The 25279-nt window shown below is 35.2% G+C and overlaps 1 protein-coding gene across 17 annotated transcripts in view; it reads left to right on the forward strand.

Annotated features, from left to right (window-relative positions):
- Positions 1 to 25279, forward strand: part of RIMS2 (regulating synaptic membrane exocytosis 2) — a 448611-nt gene that overhangs the window by 85355 nt on the left and 337977 nt on the right. For 5 of the 17 annotated variants that reach the window (XM_053936996.1, XM_053937000.1, XM_053936987.1 and 2 more), the window contains one exon: positions 7241 to 7252. The exons of the other annotated variants lie outside the window; for them this stretch is intronic. In XM_053936996.1, coding sequence (XP_053792971.1) covers positions 7241 to 7252 — 12 coding nt within the window. The remainder of the gene's footprint in view (positions 1 to 7240; positions 7253 to 25279) is intronic. 17 annotated transcript variants of the gene reach the window in all.

Consider the following 25279-nt stretch of genomic DNA (forward strand, 5'->3'; position numbering starts at 1 on the left):
TTTTACAAAAGCTGAAGGATAGAGTAAAAAATTCAGCACAACTGATGTAATCACAGAAAACTCTTTTGAGATCATTTTGCTCAACATTTTAGATAAAATGTTCAGATCTGATACACAGAATCTTTCTCAGATTCTGAGAGATACTTGTAGAAGGCATATGACAATATTCAAGAAGTATTATGCTAATCTTTTTTTAAAATATGTATTTTGTAAACAATACAATTTTATTGTTTTAATGTTTATTCATGTAATATTTTTATATAATTTATTTACATAAGTAATTTTTTTTCAGTAGTATGCTTATTGCAAATACCATGCAATTGATAAATATTATCTTTTGTAAGGTAGGAGACAATAGTATGCATACTATGTATTTCTTGGCCTAAGATTGAAAAGTAGGTTTAAATAATGGACTGAAGTTTTTGATTAACAAAGTATAAAATAATAAAAAATATAAAAAATTAATAATAGTTCCTGATAATTAAAGTAGCTGAGATTATGTGTAAATGTGTCAAATTGTCTTGGTTTTCACTAAGGTAACTTAAAAATGCTGCCTTCAGTAGGTTTACATATTTTATTTGTTTTTTTTTTATAACTGACTAAGTCATGTTGCTAGTAATAAGAGAGATAATTTCTGTATTCATTTCATCTGATTACAAAAGCCAATTAGGACAGATATTTGAGTCATTATGCCTACATCCTTAGAAACATAGCATTAGGAAGAATGCTTCATTTCCTAATGACACATTCTGTTACACTATTTAGATTCTCCTTGAGACGGATCATTTGAACTTGACAGACAGATATATGTCTGACTTCTCTTGACAGATTTCCAATGAGATTCTTCCACAGAGTCTTGGGTAATTCCACTGCTTCACCATGCTCACCACAGATAGCTTTTCTTACTGTCTAACCTAAATCTGTCTTTCAACAAGTCAGCTTCTCCATTCAGTCTGACACTGTTCTGCAACACTTCTCAGCTGGCATTTTCTTCTATTACTTTTGCTAATTTAGTGCGAGGCTTTCCTGCACCTCATTCATTTTTGTTCTAGATAATTTATGAATAAGGTGAACAGAGTATCTCTAGACTGATCTCCTGTGAGGCTTTGCTGGTGGAAACTTTCTCTTAAAAAACACTGGATCATTTATTCCTGTTTTTTCTTCTTGTCCTTTCATTAATTAAGTTTTCTCATGGATGAATTTATTCCTGTTTCACGGCAGCTGAGATTCTTTAAAAGCCTGTAATCCCAACTGAGCAGTAGGAATAAATCCCATTTTCTCACTTTCTCTGTGACTACTTGAAAGAATTCTAATACATGTAACAGATGTGAATTCCCTCTACTAAAGCCATTCTGACTTCTCCACATTTTATCATCATTTATTCATATGCTTGCTAATTTTATTGTGTATTTGAGTTTCTGAATATCTGTCCAATGTGGATGTCAGACTCCTTTGTCTATTCTTCAATTGATATAATGTTGAAGTTCCTTAAAAATATCATGGTATTTCTGCCAACTTTTATACTTCTTATCAATGAAAGACTGTACTACAGCTAATAATTATTTTAGACTGGAGATGCTTTACACTAACTATCATTTAATTTGAAAAATATGGTTTTTTTTTGTTGTTTTTTTTTTTTTACTCACTTTGTAGCTTCTCTTTCTGAAATATCAGTTCCAAGTACGTCCAGTTTATTCTGCATAAAATATTCTCGAGTAATTACCTTCCTAATCACTGTGAATAGGAACAAAAATGATCTAATTCAGAAAGATTGTGACAGTCTCCTATTTATGCCCTGCTTTATGCCTACACTGATTATTTTATTAAAACTATTTTGGTCTACCAGAATTTATTCTTATCTCTCTTCTTTTCTGAATACAACTTCAGTTTCTTGAAGGATGACTTCTAATAACTTCCTATTTTAAATTTGCTTTTTTTTGATCTTTTGATCAAAAGATTTATTGACACATTACATATATATATATCTTTATCTATATATATATATTACATATATATATATCTGCTTTGGAACTTACATAAGGTGATACTTACACTGTTTGAAATGTTCTTTGGTGGATCTGTTTGAGATCTTCATAATATCAAATTTCAAGCTAAAATCCTACCTTTTACTCCAGATTCTCCTCCTAAATTGTTTAGTACAGACCAGTATTAGCAGCATGTGCCTCAGAGGATGGAGAATTGCAAAGAATACTCCTCTTTCAAAGGTCTCAAGGCTGACTACTGCTTACAAGGTTCATGGCCATGAGTAGGAGCAGGGAGTGGAAATGTTTTGACTGTTGCCAGAACATTAGATTAAGATTCTCAAAATGTTTGGATGACTTATTCCTTTTATAGTTTCATTAAAGTGACTTATATATTTAAGCATTGGCATTCAAAAATTATCATTATGTGGGAGTTCCTTCTAGCTCAAACAAATAAAAATTATAATGGTAGCACTTCTGTACAATTTGTTATCTTGGTGAATGGTGTATTTAGCTAAATGGGGATTAAATTTCAAGGGAGTAAAAAAACCTGAACAGTCATCTTTTATGTTTATGAACAGTTTCAGATTGATTAAAATTTAAATAATAAATCATGTGAGAGCAAGCAGTAATAGTTCTTAGTAATAAGAGTACCACCGATATATAAAATATACTCTTGTTCTTTCTTTTTTTTTTATTATATGCTAATTTATATAGGGAAATGCACATTGAATGAGTCAGTTAACAACAGAATGAGGTTAATGCAGGTGAGAGATCTAAATGCTAAAATTTTAGAAAAATACAGCCTCCAGATTTGATACAACATTGTGTGCAGCGAATATCAATTTTAGCACCTCAGAACGGCAATTCACTAAACCAACATTTTACTTGTACAGAAAGGAAAAAAATGCTTGTCTGTAAAGTTAATGCATGCTGAATACCTTCTTTCAGAGTGTTTGGCAACTTACTATCACTTGGAGCCACTGAAACATCCTTCTTTCTTTGTCTTTGAAGAACAAAAGTAAGAGATTTTCAGTTGTTTTATAGGACCCAAAACCAACATGGGAAACACATAAGGTGTAAGTAGGGAATTTCTCTCAGTTCCCCTGGTTCAGTGCAAGCTTTGCATTCTGATTATTTCCTCGGGGTTGTTTGATTTTGAAAAAACCATCAAGTTATCTTTGCTGAATGATTCTAACTGCTGGACTTGCAATGTGATCTGTATGGAGTTGCAACACGATATTATAGCATATTTGTGGTAATGCATAATCCTTTCATTCTGTTGAGAATTAGCAAGCACCGAAGAATTAGTCTGTCACAATCAGGTTTTCTAAGTCACTAGGATTTGGAATAAACTCCATGATTTATTATTGCATACAAGGAAGTTGGTCTTCAAGAGATGTGGTTTGACTTTGCATTTCTCTGCAAAAGACACTAAAAATAACTCTAAAAATGAGGAAAGGGTTCCTCTAAACAGTTTGTGTGTTTTTTCTTTTCAGTTTAATCCATGTAAAACCTGTAAAAACTGATAACCTGCAACTGTATTCATCTTTCTGAAGAACAAGTATCTCTGGAAAAAAAAGAAAGTCAGTGGTAAATTATTCCAAAGACATTCCACTTCTTATTCAGAAGTTGTAAATTCACAGTTGGAGGGTTTAAAAATTATGCTTCTCATTAGGATGAATTTCACATCTCAGTCTCCCCATGGATAGAATAGAATTTGTATTATCAAATGTGTTGAAGACTTTCAATCTTAAATCTGGTCCTGATTATATTGGACCAATATTAATGCCATAGGAACATCTATGATAGTTAAGACATCTCGAAGTGATGATCATTTAGAAATTATCAACCCCCCCTGTTTTATTTGAGGTGATCAACCTCTTTATTCTTTTGAAAGTTATACCCAAACTTGTCAGAACTACAGTTCAGCTAGTGTACTTCATGGTCCTTAGCAGCTTTCCCCACTCCTTTCCTGGTGGAGTTTGGCTTCTCTGATGTGGCACAGCTGTAACCTGGAATCAGCCTTGGGGAAAGAGCTGTGTGAGGATGATTTGCAATAAGCTCCCTTGGGAGCTCCAGTCCTTTGCCTGGGAGCTGCTCAGTGCTCAGCCTTGGTCCCTGCCTCAGCCATGCAGGTGCCTGGATGGATCCCTCGCTGAGCCTAATCGATTGGCTTGGCTTCCTGGATTGCCTCAGCTCTGCCTCATCACCATGGACTCTGCTGGGGACCTGGATTCTTTGTTGACCCTGGGCCCTATCCTTGGGTTCCCCTTGGGTGCATGCTGTGGGACACAGGTCTGCAGGTGGGAGCATGACCTACTTCATCCTCCCTTTCTGCCTTCCCCTGGCCGTGGCCGAGCTGCTGACCCTGCTTCTGCTGGGACAGTACAGATGTGGTGCTGCCCCAGCGTAACCCTTCAGCAAAACACTTCTTGAAATTGTTGCATTTAATGCTGAGAGTTAATACCTTGCACAAGTACCATTTTGAACCAGGAGATACTGCTCCTTTCCAGTCAGAAAACATTACTCAGAAAAAATAATACCTAGCAGAACTAATATTCAGAATCTGCATTTCTGTACTGATTCTTTACATTCTCTTGATTGTTAAAAAAACCCTGTGATTTTAATACAAGCTATGTGGATATGATCAGTCCCTTCAAATGACAATTGCACAAACTATTTCTGTTATTAATTTTATTTATTTGAAACTATTTACATTCGATAGCTCTTTTGATCTCAATAAACAGCAAATGATGGTCTCAATTTCAACAGAGGCTACGTGTTTGAACTCTTCACTACTTTAAAGCTTTCATAAACCTTGGAGGTTGTTATGATCCTGACACAGTGAAGAACTCACAATTTTACCCAGACTTATAATTTTAGGCAATTAAAGTGAGAAAAATACAGTCTTGAAGAGTAGCTTTGGCTCCTGCAGTCAGATGCCAGATTGACCTCATAACAGATCTTTTTTAAAAAAGGATAAGGGATAAATACTGACCCATTCTAGTTTTTTTTTTCAGTATAGGATGGAATTCCACTAATTTTGCTAACATTTCTGTGTGTCTGAATACTCATGTAGATAAGGCCTTTTTCCTTAAAACCACTGTTAAAATATACCTGCATTTTCATGTGGAACAGGACAAATACCCCTGTTCTTTGAAAACTAAATTGAATGATTTCTCTAATGTCTTTGCTATTGAAATGCCTGACTAGGTTGTCTTTCATATTGTCAATCATGTCATTGCTTGCAGTGTATTGCTATGAACTCAAGAATGTTTGACAGTGTGTGTGAGGAAGCTGAGAGGCTGGAGGAAGTCATAGGTGTTTGGTAAAGTGTGGTGGCATGTCTTGAACTTCACATATCTTTGTATTTCGTAGCTTGTTTCTGAAAAGAAATTCTTCATCCTGGATATTATTCAACATAGGTTGATTGTGTGAATTAAGTCTTGGTTACTGTTATGATCAAAGTATGTATGACAGTATTTTGAATTCTACTTATGGATCATAATTGTCTTGGATAGTAGAGTGTATTTCTTCAGAAATGAGGATGAGAAATCAAGGCTGTAGTTGTTTCCATATAAAATGCCTCTGAACACTACTTTCTTACTGCAGTGGGATAGGAGACGATGCTAGGAAAGTATGAGGTCAGCTGGTACTGAGCAGAAAAATATGTCGCTGCACACAGAGTGATAATGCATGGATGTCCTGTGATTTAGATAGCTTCCTATGCTATTTACTATTTCTGTAACTGAGAATATCACTAAAACCCATAGCATCTTTAAAACACTTTAATCTTTTGCCACTGAACATAAGATCATAGAATAAATTGGGTCAGATGGGACCCGTGGAGGTTTTTCGAGACCAAACTCCTGCTCCATGCAGGATTAACTTCAAAGTCAGATGAGGTTTTTAGGATCTTGTTCAACTGAATTGTAAAACCTCCTAGGAGAGCAAATCCCTAACCCCACTGGACAACCTCTTTCAGTGATTAACAACTCTTTTGATTTTCTTTTTTTGTTACATGCAATACAATCCCTTAATTGTTGCATTTTGTTTATCACCTGTGCATCTTCAAGAAAATTCTGTCTTTGTGTTTCCTATAGCTAAACTTCAAATAGTTGAGGGATGCAAGTAGTTCCTGTCTTCCCACATCCTTCCCTATCCCAGCCTTCTTTAGACTAAACAAGACTATTTCCCTCAGCTTCTTCTTGTATATTTTGTGTTTTATTGCCTGACTGTCTTGTTTGGCCTCTGTTGTATTCTTTCCTGTTTGTTTGTAACTTTAGGATTGGAGGGAACCTAAGTCTTCTCTAAGAGTTACATGTTACAAAGTTACATTTCATACAGGTATTGGAACAACAAATGTATAAAATTAATTGTTACCCTATTTTGGCAAGCAGTTGTATTCCCAGCACAGCCAATGCTTAAGCAAGTGCCTAGATTTAGTCTCTGTATTGGCATGTGAAATTAAAATACCAAATAAAAATCATCATTCTTCATTCAGTAAAAGAGGGAATATTTTTGACTGAAAATATTTTGAATATTTTTTTTCTAAAGTATTATTCCATTTACAATTTTAGACAGCTAAAAAGAAAATTTCTTCAAGGAAAATAACAAATAGGAATGTTTATATTTAATATTGATGGGTATGAAAAAGAAAGTATATGTGTTATAAACCTGGCATGACATGCAGCAAATACTTGTGACACTCTGTCTCCTTGTGCTTAATAACTCCAGGATTTTAAAGATCTCTAGAGTGACTAACATGCAGTTTTGCCGTTTGAATGCCCTTTATTTGTCTGTAGTAAACATTCTTAATTTCACTGAAGTCTTTGCAAATGCAAAGCATTGATGAATGCTAATCATTTGCAGTACTAGGGTCCAAGGTGTCAGCTAAGTGCTGCATCCTTTTGATGGGATGACCCGTTCTTTTGTGAAAATAACTAAGGCATGACTCCCAAATTATGAAAATAATTTCCTTTGAGCATTTTTTGTACAATTTTTTTTATTATAAGATAGTCTCAATTTCACTCATGAAAAGATAATGAAAATTATTAAAATTACTTATTTTTCACTATATCTCTTTCACCACTAGGGAAAATAAGAAAGTTATATATTACTTCCTTTGATATTTATTTGTTTATCTTACTAAAAATTTCTAGTACTTACTTTCAAAATGGATGTGATTCTTTTCTTATTTGTGTTTTTTTTTCCCCCTGTCCTTTCTTTCTTGCTTTCGTGGATATGAACTCCAGGAGGACAAAGTGGTTAGAGCCTTTTTTCTGTTTAAAGTTTTTTCTTTTATGGTTGACTTATTTCCTGCCCTACATTTGCTCTCATTTACACAGGTGTAATTCCTACTGAAGGCAAGGGGAATTACTGTCATTAAAATGAAAGCAATGCTTGGCATAAAAGGCTTAACTGTTTTTCAAATAGCTTACTAATAACCTATGAGTTGTTGTGAACAGTATGCATGATATTCCTCTCTGTTTGCAGCTTTTGTGAGCATGCCCCTGCCTTTCCTTTGCTTTTGCAATATATGTGCACAGCTTAAAAAAGTTAAATGTCATTTGTGTCATAGGTGTTTCTTTGATAAAATTCATTTGTATTCTTGTCAAAGTGGCATAAAGTGATCATAACGATTTTTCCGCTCTGTATCACTGATATGTATGCTCTCCACATTTTAGGTTGTAATTTTTTTTGGCATGGTAGTTCAGTTCTGATTGTCAATGGCAATACCTGTAAATATTAAGAAAACATATCTATCCTAAACGCTTAGGATATGCCAGCAATGTCATAGAGTTATCCACTAATATAAATTATTTTCCAAACTGGTTTGTAGGCTTTCCTAAAATATAGTGCACATATTGTATTCAGCATAATGTTGAAACAATGTTAAATGTTATGCATGTCACTGACATTCTGTTTGTCTTGATAATAATACACATACAGGAAATATTTTAATCTTTATTTTAGCAAGGTTAAAATGGTAGTATAAATCTGAATTTGGGAATAAGCCTGGGTATGCTTCAGTATTTTTACCAAATTAGTGTAATTGCTTTTAAATAACAGAATTGAGAAAACTACATGAGCTAATATAAATCTGTTTTTCCATCAAACTCTCTGCTGTATTCTAAAGAACTAAAATTACAAAAACAATTTTCCCTGTAATGCTTGGCAAATAAGTTCCTGATTGAGATGGAATAAAGAAATTCTTTAATGTTTGTATACTTTTAGCTAATGTATACAGGAAACAAGAGTGTACAGGCTTTTTTCTATAATAAAATGTAATTTTTTCTTCCTGATAGAAGTGTCAAGGCTCACATTTGACTTGCACATATGATTCAGAAATTGCTTCACACAGAAGTTGTAAGCCTTTATTGTAAGCCTCAGTGTTGTTACCATTGAGGACATATCTTTAGTAGCAGGAAGTGACATTTGAGGTGGGCCATCTCCTGGTGCCCCCATCTGTTAGAGGGTACGCAGCTTGCTTTTGGCCTACACCATCAGAGTTTTTCACAGTTAAAAGGCTGTGAAAGTTCGAAAGCTGTGAAGTAACAGCAGTTTGTAGAATAAAGAGGTAGCTGTCAAATACAAAAAGCAGCTGAAGAAAAGGAACAGTTTTCTCCTTGAAGAATGTACCCTTTCTGTATAATCTTGCAAGTAATTGATACATGCTAACAGTACTTATTTCAGTCCAACAACTGATGCCTGCGATATCATCTATGTTGGAGTCATGTCAAATACTAAATTCACCTGGAAAATAAAATTAAAAAAACACGTGAAGGTTATATTATTATCTAGCTTTACCATGTACATGTGTTAAAGGAGGAAAGGGACAGGAGCTTCCCTAGCTAATCAACTAGTTAGATTTTTCCATGAATAAGGACAGTGGCTGAAGTTGCTTTATGTAATGTCTGTTTCTGCTGATTTTGAAATAGATATTTTAGAAATTATGAAGGCAGAAAAAAAAATGAATATATTAAGTCAACTTTTTCTCAACTGTAAACATTGTAAAGAAAGAACAACAGTGGTATTTTTCTTTATATTTTAGTACTAACTGTAAGGTTAAAAGCCCGGGTGTATCGAATGCAGTGTAATGTATCAAAATAGGTGCTTTCAATATAAACAGTATTTTTTTGTATGCTACAGCATTTACCAGTAGATTAACACACCTAGTGAACCCTTAATATTATTTTTTTATCCTTAATTTTCCAGTGTTAGTGTAGAAGGTCTCAATTCCAGTATTTCTTAGGAGGCCTATTCTGTATTGTGTAACCATAGAACGGCAAGTTCAATAGAAAATGCCCCTAGATAAAGCTATAGATACTTCATGACTGTTTATGGTTTGTTGACCCACTTAAAAAAAACAGCTTTGGAAAATGAGATGTATTGAAAGTATCAGGTCTGTAAAGAAGTAGAAACATATTTTATTGTGGCCCCTGTAGAAGTCTTGTTACATCTTTTGATAAAGATTAAGATTGCAGAGAGAAGCTGGGACTGCACATGGAGCCGAAAAATTGGGACAACCGTAGAGCAGTTTATTGGTGCTATTAATGGTGGTGGGGAATGGAGTTAGACATGGATCCTAATTGTATTTCAGTGTTTTACCATTAAACATGCACAGAAGGGAACTTGTACTAGATGTCCTTCTATTGCACTTGTGAGACCTCACCTGCAGTACTGCATCCAGCTCTGGGGTCCCCAGTACAGGAAGGACATAGACCTTGGAGTGAGTCCAGAGGAGGCCACCAAGATGATCAGAGGAATCAGAGCACCTCTCCTATGAGGAAAGGCTGAGGCAATTCTCCAGGCTGAACAATCCCAAGAGAAGACTCTGGGAAGACCTTATAGCAGCTTTCCAGCACCTAAAGGGGTCCTACAAGGAAGATAAGGACAAACATTTTTAGCCGGGCCTGCTGCAATAAGAAGAGGGGAATATGATTTTCAACTAAAGGAGGGTTGGTTTATGTTAGATATGAGAGAAGGTTTTTACAGTGTGGGAGATAAAATGCTAGAACAGGTTGGTGAGAGAGGTGGTGGAGTGGCATTCTGAGCAGCCCAATCAAGTTGAAGCTGTTCCTGCCATGGCAGGGGGGTTGGACTAGATGAGCTTTAAAGGTCCATTCTATTCCCAAGCCATTCCATTGTTCTATGATATTAATACCTCTTCCGTGTTTACAGCTCACTGTGCCTCTTCCCACACAGAATATGGGAATGACTCATGAATGTCTCAGTCCTTCATTAGTCAGGTATATAAAGAAGTACTTTTACAAAATTGAGGCCCCAGTGTGCCAGAAAGGAATAATTTAAAATTAAAAGAGTTAGATCGTATCTGAGAAGGAAACAGTTGATGTTTTAAAATTGAAAAATAGTGTGAATTTTTTCCAACTTTTGCATGTTTTTTCTTTAAGAAACAAAGGTACATTTTAAAAGATTTCCTGCATTTCTGTCACTAATTTTCAGTCAAAATGTGACTATGAAGTAGAATTTTCTTTGAGAAACCAGAGTCAATTAAGGCTGTTAAAAATGAAGTTGATTTAAAAAATAAAGGTACACAGGAGCATCTCCCTTTCACATAGATTTTGACAATTCCTAAGCAAATAACTTTATTGAAATGAGCAACACCCTTAGCTAGAATAGTAAAAATTTTTTACTATATCACTGAAAGTCATGGAAAATGTGATTAAACTGATGAGGATCTAGGAAGTACAATACAGTTTGGGCAAAAATATATCTTCATTTTAAATAGTAGGAAATGAAAAAGTAGTAGAATTTCTAAATTTTTACTGAATTTTATCCTGAATTTAAATGAAATTATAGACTTTGTACCTTTCATTGGAGACCATGACCTTAAAGTAACCACTGATACTTTGGAGACAGCAAATAAGTAAGCAACCTAATACGTTTTTGGAAAGAGCTGACGGGAGAAAATGGGGTTCCTTCACTTTGCTGGTCATTGTTTGGCTTTTTAAAGCTGATACAATTCCTGTGGAGTGTTTTGTTATGGACATTTGAGGTTTAGATACATTGATTCATATTTTTAAGTGTTTGTTTTCAAGTGACAAGTTTTGTAGTGACATTAAATCAGCAGTGGGTTGGCCCTCAGAGCTCCTGATACTTTTTTGGTTCATTCATCTCTTCTATTGGATTCAGGAGCTTGTTTTTAGAGAATCTGTTTTAAACTGCCACAGATCAAAGGCTTCACCAAAACTGTTTATAATTTTGTACAGGAAAAACCTGAGGAAGAATGCAAGGGAGCTTGCTTTTTTTCTGTCTTTATGTCCTGTGCAAGGAAATAAAATATTTGGCACTTTCTTTGAAGTAAGTCTTCTACCATTCTAATGTTATTAATTTTGAAATACTTAAGACACAGACAAATAGCTTGTATTTAAAAATCTATTCTGAAACCTTCACCAGTCCTAAGAACTTTATTTTTTACTTAAAGAATTCTATATAAAATTACAGTAGAAAGGACAAAAAAGCAATTATCATAGGGCATTATTCTTTATCCCTTTATCTTACTGCAGTATTTTCCAGTTTTACTTCACATGTTCCAAAGTAATCAACATTGTTATTCCAGTCAGGAGAGACCTAGGTGTTGATGATAATGTTTTCTGTCACTTTTGTGAAAATTTCACTGTTAAAAAAGAACATTTTCTCATTTTACTTTTGCCATTCTGAAGAGGTCTTGGGCCCTACCAAGTTTCATATTATTTCTAAACCATCAGTGTTGTAGTTCTGTACCTCCACAACACCTGAAAACTTTCTCATCTCGAATTGAACAAATGTGAGAAATATTTGTAGAAGCCATAGGTTGCTTCTCCTACCTCTGCCTTCTTGCTACTGGAAAATATCTGCTTGGGGAAGCTCTTACCTTGTTCTTGACATTTGACTCGAGCTGATTTTGTGTCTTATGAAGAAACAGACTCAGAGTCTCATCAAGATTTTCATGGCCTGTGTATGCTCTATGTATCTTTTTAACAAAGAAATATGTTAATTTCCAGATCACTGAAATTTGGAAAAAAAACCTTTTTTAGAAAAAGACTCACAAAAACTATAGAATATTTCCTATACTTAGAATACCTCTGACAAAAGTCTCCTGTACCAGCTATTACATAGGATCATTTTCTGAGATACCTCTTTGCTGTGGGAAGCTTAATGATTTTCCTCAGCTCTTGAGTATTGTCTTTCAGATTGGGATCTCTAAAAGTCATTCAGAGAGTTGGCAACTTACATCTTCCTGAATCCACTTGGGCCACTTGTCCCAGCCTGTTCTCTGATCCTGTTTCTCACATATCTGTTTGTCTAAGTTGCTCTCCTTTATCTTACTGCATTCAGTCTGCACTCTTGTTTCCTTGATCACTAACAGAAAGCACCTCCTGTAGCAGAAGGTGAACAAACTTCTTGGTTGAAATTGGATTGCCAAACATATTTCAATACTAGGTTTTCCTTTTGCCTGTCAAAATTATCCTGCAATCAAGACACATCCTCTACTCAAAATATGTTATCCAGTTTTATTTTCAGTGTTTTCAGGACTGTCATGATGTGACACGATAGAATGTAGTCACTGTACATAGGTTTTTAAATCTGCAAGTAGCAGACAAACTTGCCTGAAATCCTGGTGAAGACTATACATAGTAAATATCTCCTACTAATGGTTAAATTGGCATACAAATGTTTTCTCTAAATTAGATCTCATGTGTTGCTAACTTTTTGGGCCTTACTGTCATACCAAAATACACTGTTGGTTGGCCATCACAGTCAAAGAACGGGGAGATTACACTACATTGTAGTCCATAGTCCAACTTTATATTAACTTCTTTGAGTTGTTGGAGATGTTGTGGGATTTCATTTTTTTTATTTTCTTCTTTTTTTCTCTTTTTTTCTTTTTTTTTTTTTTTTGCCTTCTCTGCAATGCCCATTGGTCTATTTTGTCATGCACAGATTATTGGCTTAAACTCCACAGTGTTCAAGGAAAGGGGAATGTCTTCCTAGGAACTGCCAATCTCCTTTTCCAGCTTCTGCTTGAAATTTAATTGGAAAATAAAAATAAACTTCTTCACATTATGTAGGTTCAAAGAGGTCTTAGCTATTTCAATCCAATGGCTATGTGGGGTTTTAGATCCATGTAATGAGACTTTTCTTTTGATATCTATGTTCCATGCTTAAAGAACACACTCAGATATGTTTCTTGCTTAAGAAACAGAAAAAATGACTATGAGTGAGTCTGAAATTCTTTTTACAGTCATATTTGTACTTCTGTATTAGATGAGTAAGGTTTTATATACCTAAAAGCTTGTATAATTTTTTTTACCCACAACAGTCAGTGTAAAAGACACTAATCCTTCCTATAAACCTTGTCCTTGACATATACACTGTGGTGGTGTAATTTTACAGTACAGAAATTAGAAGTAGCTGGTTTGATTTTAGATGTACTGAATTTCTGAAAAGCACTAGAGGTGATTTAGAGAGAGTCCGGTGATATTAGAGTGACCAGTTTTTGTTTAGCTAACTATTTTTCCCATCCTGATAGAAATTTATCTTTTAACTTCAAATTATTGAAAATAGATTAATTTTCCATTGAAATTCTTCTTCAAGCTATCCTAAAATAATCTTGTCTTAAAACATGTATGGAAACATTGCTATAACAATAAAAACTATAGCACATCAATAAATTTCACTTTTGTTCAAATTAATAGAGCAAGATCAATTGCAAATAGCAATTCTGGAAGCAGAAGATGAAACAGTTCTTGAGCAGTAAGTTTTATTTGCCACCTGTTGCAATATTCAGAAACATTACCATGTGCTATTAAGTTCCAGGTGTAGACCTTTATCAAAAGTAGCTCAGCAAATTCCTCATTTCAGTCCCAGGTGTGTAACAGCACACCTAGGACTCTTTGGACACAGTTAGACATTATGGCACAGCAGGGGATGGTATAAATGTTTAATTATCTAGATTCAGCTTCAGTGGCTGGAAACCAGTGCCTATATATATAAATAATGAAGACATTGCTAGTAATAGAGCTAAGCAGCAAACCTCCCAAGGTGGTTTCCCCCCCTCAACTGTTTACTTAGAGCTTCATTTAGCAAGTGCCTTCAAGGAACAGTTTAGTGGTAGGTTGAGGAATTAAATGAAAAAGGCCTTGCATCTGAGTTAATATCTATTTGCTCTTTAGATCTGCTGTGTGAAAAATGGAATTTGCATGGCCAGCATCTGTTGATATATGAAATATTGTATGCACAGACAAGACAGTTATGCAGCTTAGTATGAGTGCACTTATGTAGACAGTTTCAGCAGATGTTGAACTTCATGCATTCAAGGAAAAAATTAAATAAATGTGAAAAATCCTGTGTTAAAACAAGATGTCACCTATGAACTATAAACAGGGTATTCAAAAATTAAAACTTCCATGGTTTGAATTATTACAAAGATGCTGTTATTCGGCGTCAAGAAGATCTATGGAAAAGCCTGGATTTCAGGTAGCTAATTCAATTTCGGTCAATTTATATTTGTTACTGTTTGTGGCTTTTTGAGAATTAGTTTCATGTAGTTCACAAGCCTTTTTTAGCATTTTAGATCTGCAAGAAATGAAATACCAATGGTTTGTAAACCAAACACATATTAAAAGGATTTCTGTTTGATATGGGGGATAATATGCTTTCACAAAATAAATCCATACAATGTTTTAATACTGATAGAATCCAGATGTATCTTTATTAAGTGGGAATCTGAGTAATATTTTTTGCTATGTATACATGTACCTCCCATTTATCTTTAAATGTTTAAAGTTGGTCAGTGTTAATCACTAGTGTTCCTTTAACCGGTTCATCTTTCAGTTTCAGTGTAATTGCTACATAACTTCAGAGTCATGACCTGTTTAATTAAGATGTTCTTGCTCTCAGATACTTGGTCATGTGATTATGAAAGATGATATTTAATACTATTAACGATTTGGATTTCTTACTGTTTTAGGTAGACAAAGTATGGGATCTTTCTAAGGGATTAGAATAGTTTAACCTCCACATTGAAGATAGGGTTCAAATGCCTATTTCTCCCAATGTGTGCAATTGCCTAGTGTCCTTGCATTCATTATTAGTTAATTTTTAGATTATAACACCATGATGATTATATATTTTTCAACAAATTGGTTTTGCTCTGTAGGTGTGACACAAATTCCTCCTACTCTGCTTCAAATTATTTTTTAGTTTTATCTAGTCTTTGTTTGACTTCTATTTTTATTGACATCATTTTGAGTGGCCAAAGAAAACTTTCTGTGTAGTGAATGTCTGGCCTCAGTAACTTGGGAGGTGCATAATTGTTTACATTTTTCTTAACATTGTTGTATAGCAAAAAGTGAAAATTAGTTTAAAATGTAGCCTATAGATTCAGACACCAATCTCAAGTACTCATTAAAAATGCCTCAAAAGCTGTATTTTATTCAAGAGAAAGTGCTTTATTAATGTTAGCCATGTTGCAAAAGACTTTTTTGGTTGTTTCCAGAGATTAATATGATTGCTTTTGTTTTATAGGTTATTCATCTGTTTATCTTAACTGGCTATTTATAAAAGACTTTGAACTAAAATAGCTGTGATCCTAGAATTTTCGACTTCTGTAATTTTTTTGTTCCATAAGCTTAAAAAAATGCTGTAGATATATTTAGTATTATGAATGGGATTCTGATACCATCATAGGTAAGGGTTTGTTCATGCCCCAAGTCCACTGTATGGCTGCCTGCTGTGTAAGGCCCTTACTCAAAGGAGAATGTGCCACCATTTACACCTTACACTTAGCAGTTAGGGAAGAAACAGAGGGCTTTATCAGAGAGAAGTAGATCACCATCTTCACTTTCCCTGGACTTAAATGTGGGTTAGGTCTGGTCTAGGTCTTAGAATTGAGAATTAAAATATATACAACTTAACCTTCTGAGAAGATTAAAAATTCTTGCATAAAGAAGCCATTGTGTCAGGATTTAAGCTCAACAAAAGTGCCTGTTTAACCACTTTTCTTTCTAAAGCCTCAAACATTTAGTCTAGCCCATTTATACAGGCTGCATGTGGTGTCTTCACAGAGCTGACTTTCTTCCTTTGACATTGTCTGTAGTGAATATTGGAAAAAATGAACGGAGAAGCAGAAGCCACATGGAGATGTATCAATAGTAAGATTCAGTGGTTTAACAGGGTAAATTGATAAGAGCTTCCAGTTGGAGTGTGAGTGAGTTGGAATGTAAAATTACACAGCCTATTTAGAAAGAATTCCCAACAAACTACATGGATTTTTAAGGCAAATTCTATGTCCTTTCTAAGGCACAGACATAGTTTCCAGGATATACTTCTAAAGCCTTTTATTCTTGCGAGAGCTTCAAATACTGATGCAAAGTTTTTCAGGACAAAATTCTTTTTATAATTCAGTAATATTCTTTGAAAAGTTTGCTGTTGTTAGCTGTCTAACTTAGTTGTTAGCTACAAATTGAAATTGTAGTGTAGGTTCTCTTTTTAAGAGAAATTCAGTGATTGATGTTCTTCAAGACACTTTGTCCGTGACTTTTTTGCTGTTCTTGCTTAATTTGGATTCTCATACTAGGAGTTTAGAAGAACATGAAGGACTTATTAAAGTATGACAGCTTTGGACTATCAGTTCACATACACAGAATATGTAAGTAAAGAGTTCTATCATGATATATTTAACTTTTCTTGCAAGAAGGAATGATACCAAAGAACTATAAAGCAGGAAGTGATCATTAAACTATAGATACAATTATCTGAATGAATTTGAAATAGAACTAAGTTTAGGGAAGGTGATAATTCTCACTAATAATGCTTTAAAGCCTGCTAATTTATAATAGCAGAGAAAGGAAAGCATTCATCTAGCTACCACTGCTGAAGTAGAAAAAGGGATTACATATGTGGAATTTGTAGCTATTTAAAAGTGAGAAGTAATTATGGAAGTATATAAACATGTCAATATATATAAAGTAGAAGTATAGGCAGTTAACTATATTTGCTTCCTAACAAAGGGGACTATTTGACATTGGATTAAAAAAAAAGAAAAAAGAGCTTTATTTCAATGTTCTTTTTTTCCTTTTGTTTAATATAATTGTTCTCTCCAGCATATTGATAGGCAGATATACTTGACTGTGTGAGGTGTCACTAAGTGTGTTGCTTTTTTACCCTTAGTCTGTTCTATTTTGAAATTCACGAAACAAACATACTGACATACATATAATTATTTTTTTAATGTTAGATTTTCTTGCTGTTCTGTCAGGGTTAGCTATGGCTGCATCTATTGCAGGCATAAGATGTGCAGCTGTTGTAGTATGCAGCTTGGTGTAGGTTTCCAGGCTGGATAGCACAGCACTGAGAATGGTGCAGGGAGCTGATTGTCCCACCATGCCATGAGCTGATGTGGCTTCACTGAGTGCTGTGTGCAGTTTGGGGTACCACACTGTACAAAGGACATCAGACTATTAGAGTGAGTCCAGGGGAAGGAGATCAAAGTGGTGAAAATTCTCAAGGGCAAGACTTATGAGTAGTGGCTGAGGTCGCTTGGCTTATCCTGGTTGGAGAAGAGAAGGCAGAGGGGTGACCTCACTGCAGTCCACAACTTCCTCACCGGCACAGGGAGGTGGGCTGGGGAGCTTCAGATGGGACATTATGAAAAGGCTCTCCAACTAGAGGGTGGTTGTTCAGTGGAACAGTCTCCCCAGAGAACTGGACACAGCACCAAGCCTGTTCCAGGAGCATCTGGATAATGCTCACAGTGATATGGTTCAGTTGTAGGCAGTCCTTTGAGGAGCAGGGAGCTGGAGTCCATGCTCCTTATGGATCCCTTCCAACTCAGCATATTCTATGATTCTGTATGTTATACATTTTGCTGAGAGCTGTGCTGCTGTGACTACGTTGTTAGAGCCCAGGCAGCAAGTTCATGTAAAGTTGAAGAATGTTTATGTGGGATTCAATACAGCAGTAACTACATGATAAGCATCTCAATTTTTCTATTACCATTATGTTACACTTCATTAGAGTTGTATCTTTCATTTTTCTCAGACAATTTCAGTAATGAATGATGACACAGATGATGTAAATGGTGTAATTCTGTTGATTTCAATTTAGTGCCATCTGCGTACAGACCCCAGGCTTATTGTGGTCCTGTCACATCTTCTCTCTTTTGGTCCCTTGTTGATGTTGATATTGTGTCTTATATTTATACATAACTTGTGAGCACTTAGTGCCATTCATCTTCAGACAGTTTACATGTGTTAATTAACGAATATGCTCAGCACCTCTGGGCTGTGGATAATTTGTTATTTTCATTAGCTGTTCCCTTAATGAATCTGTGACATTAGTACAGATTTTTTGAACACAAAGAGGCATAAATAACACCTAATTGAGAATTTTAGGAAACAAAAGTCTCAAAATGAAATCACTTTATGATACTTGAATATTATTTAACATTGTCTTTGACAGCAAAAGTCTTGGTAAAATAAAATAAGTTGGAAGTGTCATTTGGATTGTCAAGTGTCAAGTATCCAGCCAATTTTTGTAGAAAACAAATATTTAGTATAATAATAGCTAATAATAATTAATTTTTATTAAAATAATTAAGAAAATATTGTAATAGTATTTTATTTTTAAAAACCTGTAATATTTTTAGACATTCAATATTTGTTCAAAAGCTGTGAATATAATTCACTTTGCTAGAAAAGTTTTGAAAATTAGTAATTCTAATGCCTATTTGTATTTTATTTGTATTCTATTTGTATCCTTATTGCAACCATAATTGCCTATTTGTATTTTTTACCAAAAAGATTTATCTTTTCTCCATCACAAATTTCTAATCCATGAGCTCTGACAACAGTCTTTACAGAGAAAATTATTTTTTGAGGAATTAAGGGAACAAATAGGCAAAAAATATTGGACTGAGGAGTTAAGTAACTTGTTTTTGTGCAGTGATGGCTAAGGGTTAGTGTAAAAAAAAAACCTAACTTCTTTGCAGAAGCTTAAATTATAGAAGACCAACAGAAATTACAGGTTAAACTGAAACAATGAAGATTAATTGAATAAAGAAATAGAGGGGAAAGCTGTAATCAACTTCCTAGATGAGTTCCTCAAGCCTTCCTAGTACTGGGGAAGACCTTTAATATCTTCACTAGTGGCTTTGGCATAGAGAACAAGAAAACTGTAATTAAATACATTGGCCACAAAAAGTTGGATACTTATCAGCACAGGGGAGCAATGGGATACTGCACAATAGAGAACCAGATGACCTTCTGAACTCCCGTAGTGAAAATGAGTGTGATAAAACACCACTAAGTGTAAAACCAGGAATTTAAGAACTAATAAGGTTTTGTTCTCTGAACTGCAGGCCAGGGACTCTTGTGTGGCTCAGTCTTGATCAACAGTCCTGAATTCTGCTTTCCATAGCAGGGTAACTGAGTCCAAGCTGCTTATTAGGAGCAGTTTTTGCTCCATGCTGTTCTCCTACACTGTGTGCTGGCATTGTCTGGGAGATACTGGTTAGCAAAGGCCTGACTGTGCCAGGAAGCATAAGAATGAGCAGGAATCCTGGGCCAGCACCTGGCTCTGTGACAGGGTTATGTCTTGCTAGTATAGGCATAGTCTCAAAGGGCAAAATCTATTTGGCCTTGAAAAATGAAAGCAGAGAGGGTATGTGATTGGTTATTGTAAAAACATCAGGCAGCAACCACTGAGGAGAGAAAGGAGCTATTTACATTTAATGGCAATACTGGTACAAGAATAAATAGCAATAAACTAGTTTGGAATATGTGAGCACTGGAAATTGAAAGGCATTCTTTCCATTGTAGCTGTAGGACTTGGGAAAGTGTTTTGACAGATTTTGGGCTCATTATTCTTAGTTAACTTTAAGAAAATTTATTATATTATGAAGTTTAAAAAAAAATTATTTTCTTTGAACCAGCAGGCAACTGGAAGCAATCCATGAGGTTTCTTCCTATCCAATATACTTAATGAGCTTAAGTTTACTAAGAAAACTGCAGGAGCTGTGTGCTCGGTTCTTTTGCTTTTCTGAGACTGTTACAAATCTGAAAGTTTGGTAAACATGTAGCTTGGTCAACTGTACATTCTCAGTATATTAAGTAATTATTCAAATTTCCAAGGTTAAAGATATCCTCTGTGAACCACGTTGTAAACTTTGTTCACTTAGAGCAGGTTTATTTCATACCAAACCCAGTGCACTTACTTAATAAACCCTCACAGCCCTCTGGAGTTTTGTGTAGGTTTATGGATTCCATTTTGGAAGCAGTGCAGCTGTATTTGTTGAGACATAATACTGACCAGTTTGTGCTACGTCCAAAGCACACCCCATGTCACAATAGCCATTTTCTCACTGGAAGGCTGTACACCATTCTAGTTCTTCATGACGTCATAAAAGCTCATGAAGGAGCTAAGTATGGTCAATATGGCACTGTGTAGAAATTGTGCACTGTCTTCATTGGCATGGACTGGACAGTTTTGAGTTGTGCCTGTGCCATAATGAAAAACAAATTATTGCCTTTACAGATCTTCAGGAATATCAGATATTTTATACATTAACTTCTTCATTTTATACAATGTGTTTTAGGAAGGATGTGCTTTGGCTTTTATTAACCCAGCTAGATTAGTGTTCTAACAGTTTCTAGTCCTACTGTGCATGTAGATGGGTTGAAAAAATGTATGAACAAAATTACTAGTATATGTCTTAAAGATAGTAAAAGAGTGATACACAAGAGATACACTGTCCATTAAGACAAAGTCACCATTAGTACAAAAGAGTATAGCTTTTAAAAATTGTAGTCACATAATTTTCTCTTCTGCTTGAAAGATAGTGTCATGTAAATATATATACACTGTATCACATGCATGCACAAGATGTGATATGCTTATTTCACTCTGACTTCGTTGTTTATGGCCATTATAACTTTTCATACATAATGTATCCATTCACTACAAAGTCAAGAGCAAATATAATCACTCCCCCAGTACAAAGAATTTTTGTAGTGCAAATACACATATCCCTTAAAATATATGTAAAGGTATTTGTCTCATACTAGTATTATAAACTTTCCCACTTTTCTTAGCTGGTATTGGAATTCTTGTGATATTTAATACAATTTTGAGGGATAGATATCCATTTCTCATTATAGATATAAGACAAATATTCTAGCAGTTTTGACATTCAGCCAAACTGATTGTAACATGAAAGTCAGTACCATAGCACAGACTAGTGGCATAGCAAAATATTGAAAAAACAGGTAATCTTTATCAACTTTTATCAAAGTCATGAATTCAGAGATTAACTTTGCTCATGCAATGTACCTCACTGACTAAATGCATTAATGGAACAGAAGGAAATGAAAAGGGGACTTGTCTGTACAGTCAGAACAGTAAAATGAAATGGAAGATTTTCTGTTTCATTAAAGTTATAACCAGACTCTGCTGCTTACAGTGTATGACCATAAAGATTTATTCCAATAAATCTAAAATAATGATTTTGTGTCTTTAAAATAGATCTTAGCAGCTGCAAAAGATGCATCTGTATTCTGGACCCAAACCTCTAGAATTATGTCTCTATAGAGAAATCCTACAGACATTGCAAAAGGCTCTGTGTTTTCCAAAAATATAAATGTTGGCTATGGATAGCACATGCTATATATAAGTCTTCCACACTCATAGACACTTCCATTAGAAAGGGATGCCAACCCAGAAATTTTTAAAGGAAACACCTTATAGAAAACAGCACAAATTTTCCCTCACCAGTAGTGGAAATCAGTACTCTTGGCTGTAAGAGAGAACACAGACTTCAGATGGGGAGAGCAAAAGGGAACTACTATTTTTGTAATGCAAGCATGAGACATGTTTTGGTAGTGTATAGAACCAAGTAGATAAGATTTTATATTTTAGCTAACTTCTATAAGTCTTCCAGTCTGATTTGAGGAAGATTGAATTCTAAATAATAAGTAGGGTACTAAAAAGTTTTACTTCTGACAGGGACAACTAATAATGTTGTTATTTTACTGAAAAATTTTGGGAGAACTTAATGTAATCTGAAAAAAACCCAATAACCAGAAAAGCAGTTCCATGTAATTTTCTGGGGAGATGATGTTCAAAGGGATCCTCACAGTCCCAAACCCAAGACAGTCACTTATTAAAATTATAGTACTTTAGAAAAAATGTTACATTTCAAATAGGCAAAATGAAGAAAGATTAGCAGAAACAGGGACTAGAGGTAAGGAAGATACCATTGACCCCTACTGAGACTGGGTCTGTGTTCCCTGAAAATGGACAGATTTGCTACAGTAAATTGTAGTTTCCATGACTGCGCAGAGGAAGGTGACTCATGTTACATAGTGGCAGTGCTGGTTTGGCAGTGTCTATTCCACACTGGCATGTGGACTCTTTTGGGTGGTGACCAGTGACAGGATAAGGAGCAACGGCCACAAACTAAAATACAAGAAGTTCCACCTCAGCATGAGGAAGAGCTTATTAACATTGAGGGTGGCAAAGCACTGCAAGAGGCTGCCCAGGGATGTCGCTCCCTCTCTGGAGGCATTCCAAACCCACCTGGACACGTTCCTGTGTCACCTGCTCCAGATGACCCTGCCTTGGCAGAGGGGCAGATCTGGATGATCTCCAGAGGTTCCTTCCAACCCTAATGATTCTGGGTATCTGTCATCAAAGTGACTAATGGAGAGATGTATTACATCCCTGAAGAAACTTCCTTAGTACAGGGGAGCTTCAAACATTGCTCTGCTTCATGATGTAATGAAGTTTTGTACCGGTGAAATTAGGGGGAAAAAATAAAAGGACAAGCAGTAATGTGTTTGCAATCATGATTAGTTACCTTGATGACCAAGCAGGGTTTTTCTACTCTTCCTTTTGTCTCCTATTTCTTTTCAGTGCTGTAGTCTTGTTACCTTATATAATTTTAAAAGAATTGTATCCTACATGAAATATGAGAGCCAAAAACCCCAACATAAACATGTGAAATTTGCTTAAGACTACTACCAGCAAGCACAGCAGTTAATATAATGCTAATATATATTAGATTCTTCTGCCAAGCAGGTGAACTCTAATAGATTTGGTGGAATACTATGCAAGCATTGCACTACAATTTTTCACCTCAGCACACCTTTAATTTGAAGTAATGTTCTAAAGGCTGATGAGGATTTGGTGTAATCATTTCTTAGGTTGTAGTGTCAAAGCTATCAAACTCAAGCTTATGCATAATCAAATATATTGAGCCTCTTAATCTCATCTTAAATAAAACAAGGTTTTCATTTTCTTCTCAGGATTTACTGTTAGACCATCTATAACTGTACTTAGAGGAACAGTGAGTGATGTTTTTTAAGGTAGCTGTCTTTTCACACTGTCTATCTGGAAGTACTAAAATGTGTCCTACTATATCCTTTTATTAAAATGTTTTGTTTTCACTTGAAATATTTGCAGATGTAATTTACTGATAAATATATTTCCCATTTATTGTGGTATGTCAAATATGTTTTGAAGAATTTTATCTAAGAACAAAAAATTTTAATATATTTTTTAGGACAGTACAAAGAAGTGATTGTTTTGTGCATTATTTATTTCTGATATGTAGATGTGAAATTGCTGATTCCTGTAGGTTTTGCAGAATTTGTTTTATGGGCCCATGTAATAATAAGTGCTAATAATATGTGATGAAAGCTGCTGGACAGTGTTGGAAGTGGGAGCATGTTAAGATTAATCTTGCCAAAAATAGTGAAGAAATCAAAAATGAGTTAGAACTTATTAGTTCACTGTATAGAACTAACCTTTGAGAATGGAAAGCAGATGGAAGGTTTAAGATCAATTTGTCTAATCCAAATTTGGAACACTTCTTTTCAGTGTTGTATATTTAAAAAAAATATTATTTGAAAGAATGGATGTAAGGGATAATGCGAAAATGTCAGGTATGTTTAGTGCATTGTTTTCAGCAATGAAAAAAAAGTTGCTTTGAACTTCAGCAATGCCTCTTGTATGCACTAGGTGGAGTTTCAGCCTTTGCTATGGAAAAGTGCCACTAGCCCCTGAGGTTCTAGTTTTGAGCTAGTACTTTGCGTTGGAGAGGAGATTCTTTCCCATATTTTCCTTTTCAAATTGGCAGTGTTCTCGTGTGGAGGATTGACGCCCACAAATTTCAACACTGATTTTTGTGTACCAAATGTGCTCATGACTGTTTTTAGGAGGGCGGTTAGGAGAGTTGCAAATGTGTGTAATCGATAGTGTGCCTACTCTGGAGTGCAGATTTCTATGTAAGGGGTTAGTCATTTTTAATTTCAGTTTTAGAAGGGAAAATTCCATGTTTTCTTCTCCCAGGTTTGCCAAAATGCATGTATTGAGCATGCAGACCACTCGTGTGGTCTTTGCTTCTCTGCAGTGCTGCTGTCACAGTCCCAGTAATCGCTCTGGCCTGCAGGGACTTGGCAGGGCCAGAGCTGCTCTGCATGTGTGTGAGCTGCTGAGCACTGTGTCCCAGCACCTGGGGGCAGGAGGAGAAATCCTGTCCAGGAACATGCCACCGTGCCGTCTGTGCTCTTACGACACCATCTTACAACGGTGTCTGTATGTAATTGAGAGGTCTGCACTATAAATTACCAGTATTTTTTAAACTGCAAGAATGCTTCTACATGCTGCAGTAAGATGGGGAAGGCAATTTTGTCCAGTGCTATTTGAGGGCTTGTAATTTTTGTGCTCACTGAAAGTACAAACATTTCTGTCTATGTGACAGTTCCCATTCTTCCCACTGTGTGTGATTATTTGAAGCTAAAATTTTGTTAGGGTCAACACTATGATATCCTGCATGTTGAAGTTATGTTGGAAATAAGGCTTCATCAGAAGTGTGACCTGTAATTATCATTAAAGACTCCTAAAAAAGCAGAAAAAAAAATCTGCAAAATTCATACATCTCTGCATTTTAAATGCCATGCGTTTGATATATTTTTTTTTCAATCTGAAATACCCTAAATAAACTTTTCAGGAATCAGGTTAGGTCAGGAGTGCTCTTCCTGATTCTACTCTTAGAGGAGGGGATAGGAAATAATTTTATTTCAGAGAGAACTCTTATTCTGTTGGGTACAGGAGAATAATACTGGTCATCCTGGAGTCCATTGTCTGGGGACAAAATTTTGACTGTCAGCCAAGGAAAAAGTTGCCCAAGTGTTTTGGCTGTAGTATCTAGCTTTTGTGATATTTTAACATCTACTAAAAGAAGTGAAAATAGCAAGTGAGAACTTGGGGGGATTTTATCTCATTGTCAT

This window comes from Vidua chalybeata, chromosome 1 (genome assembly GCF_026979565.1).
Source record: "Vidua chalybeata isolate OUT-0048 chromosome 1, bVidCha1 merged haplotype, whole genome shotgun sequence".
In the NCBI taxonomy this organism is placed as follows: domain Eukaryota; kingdom Metazoa; phylum Chordata; class Aves; order Passeriformes; family Viduidae; genus Vidua; species Vidua chalybeata.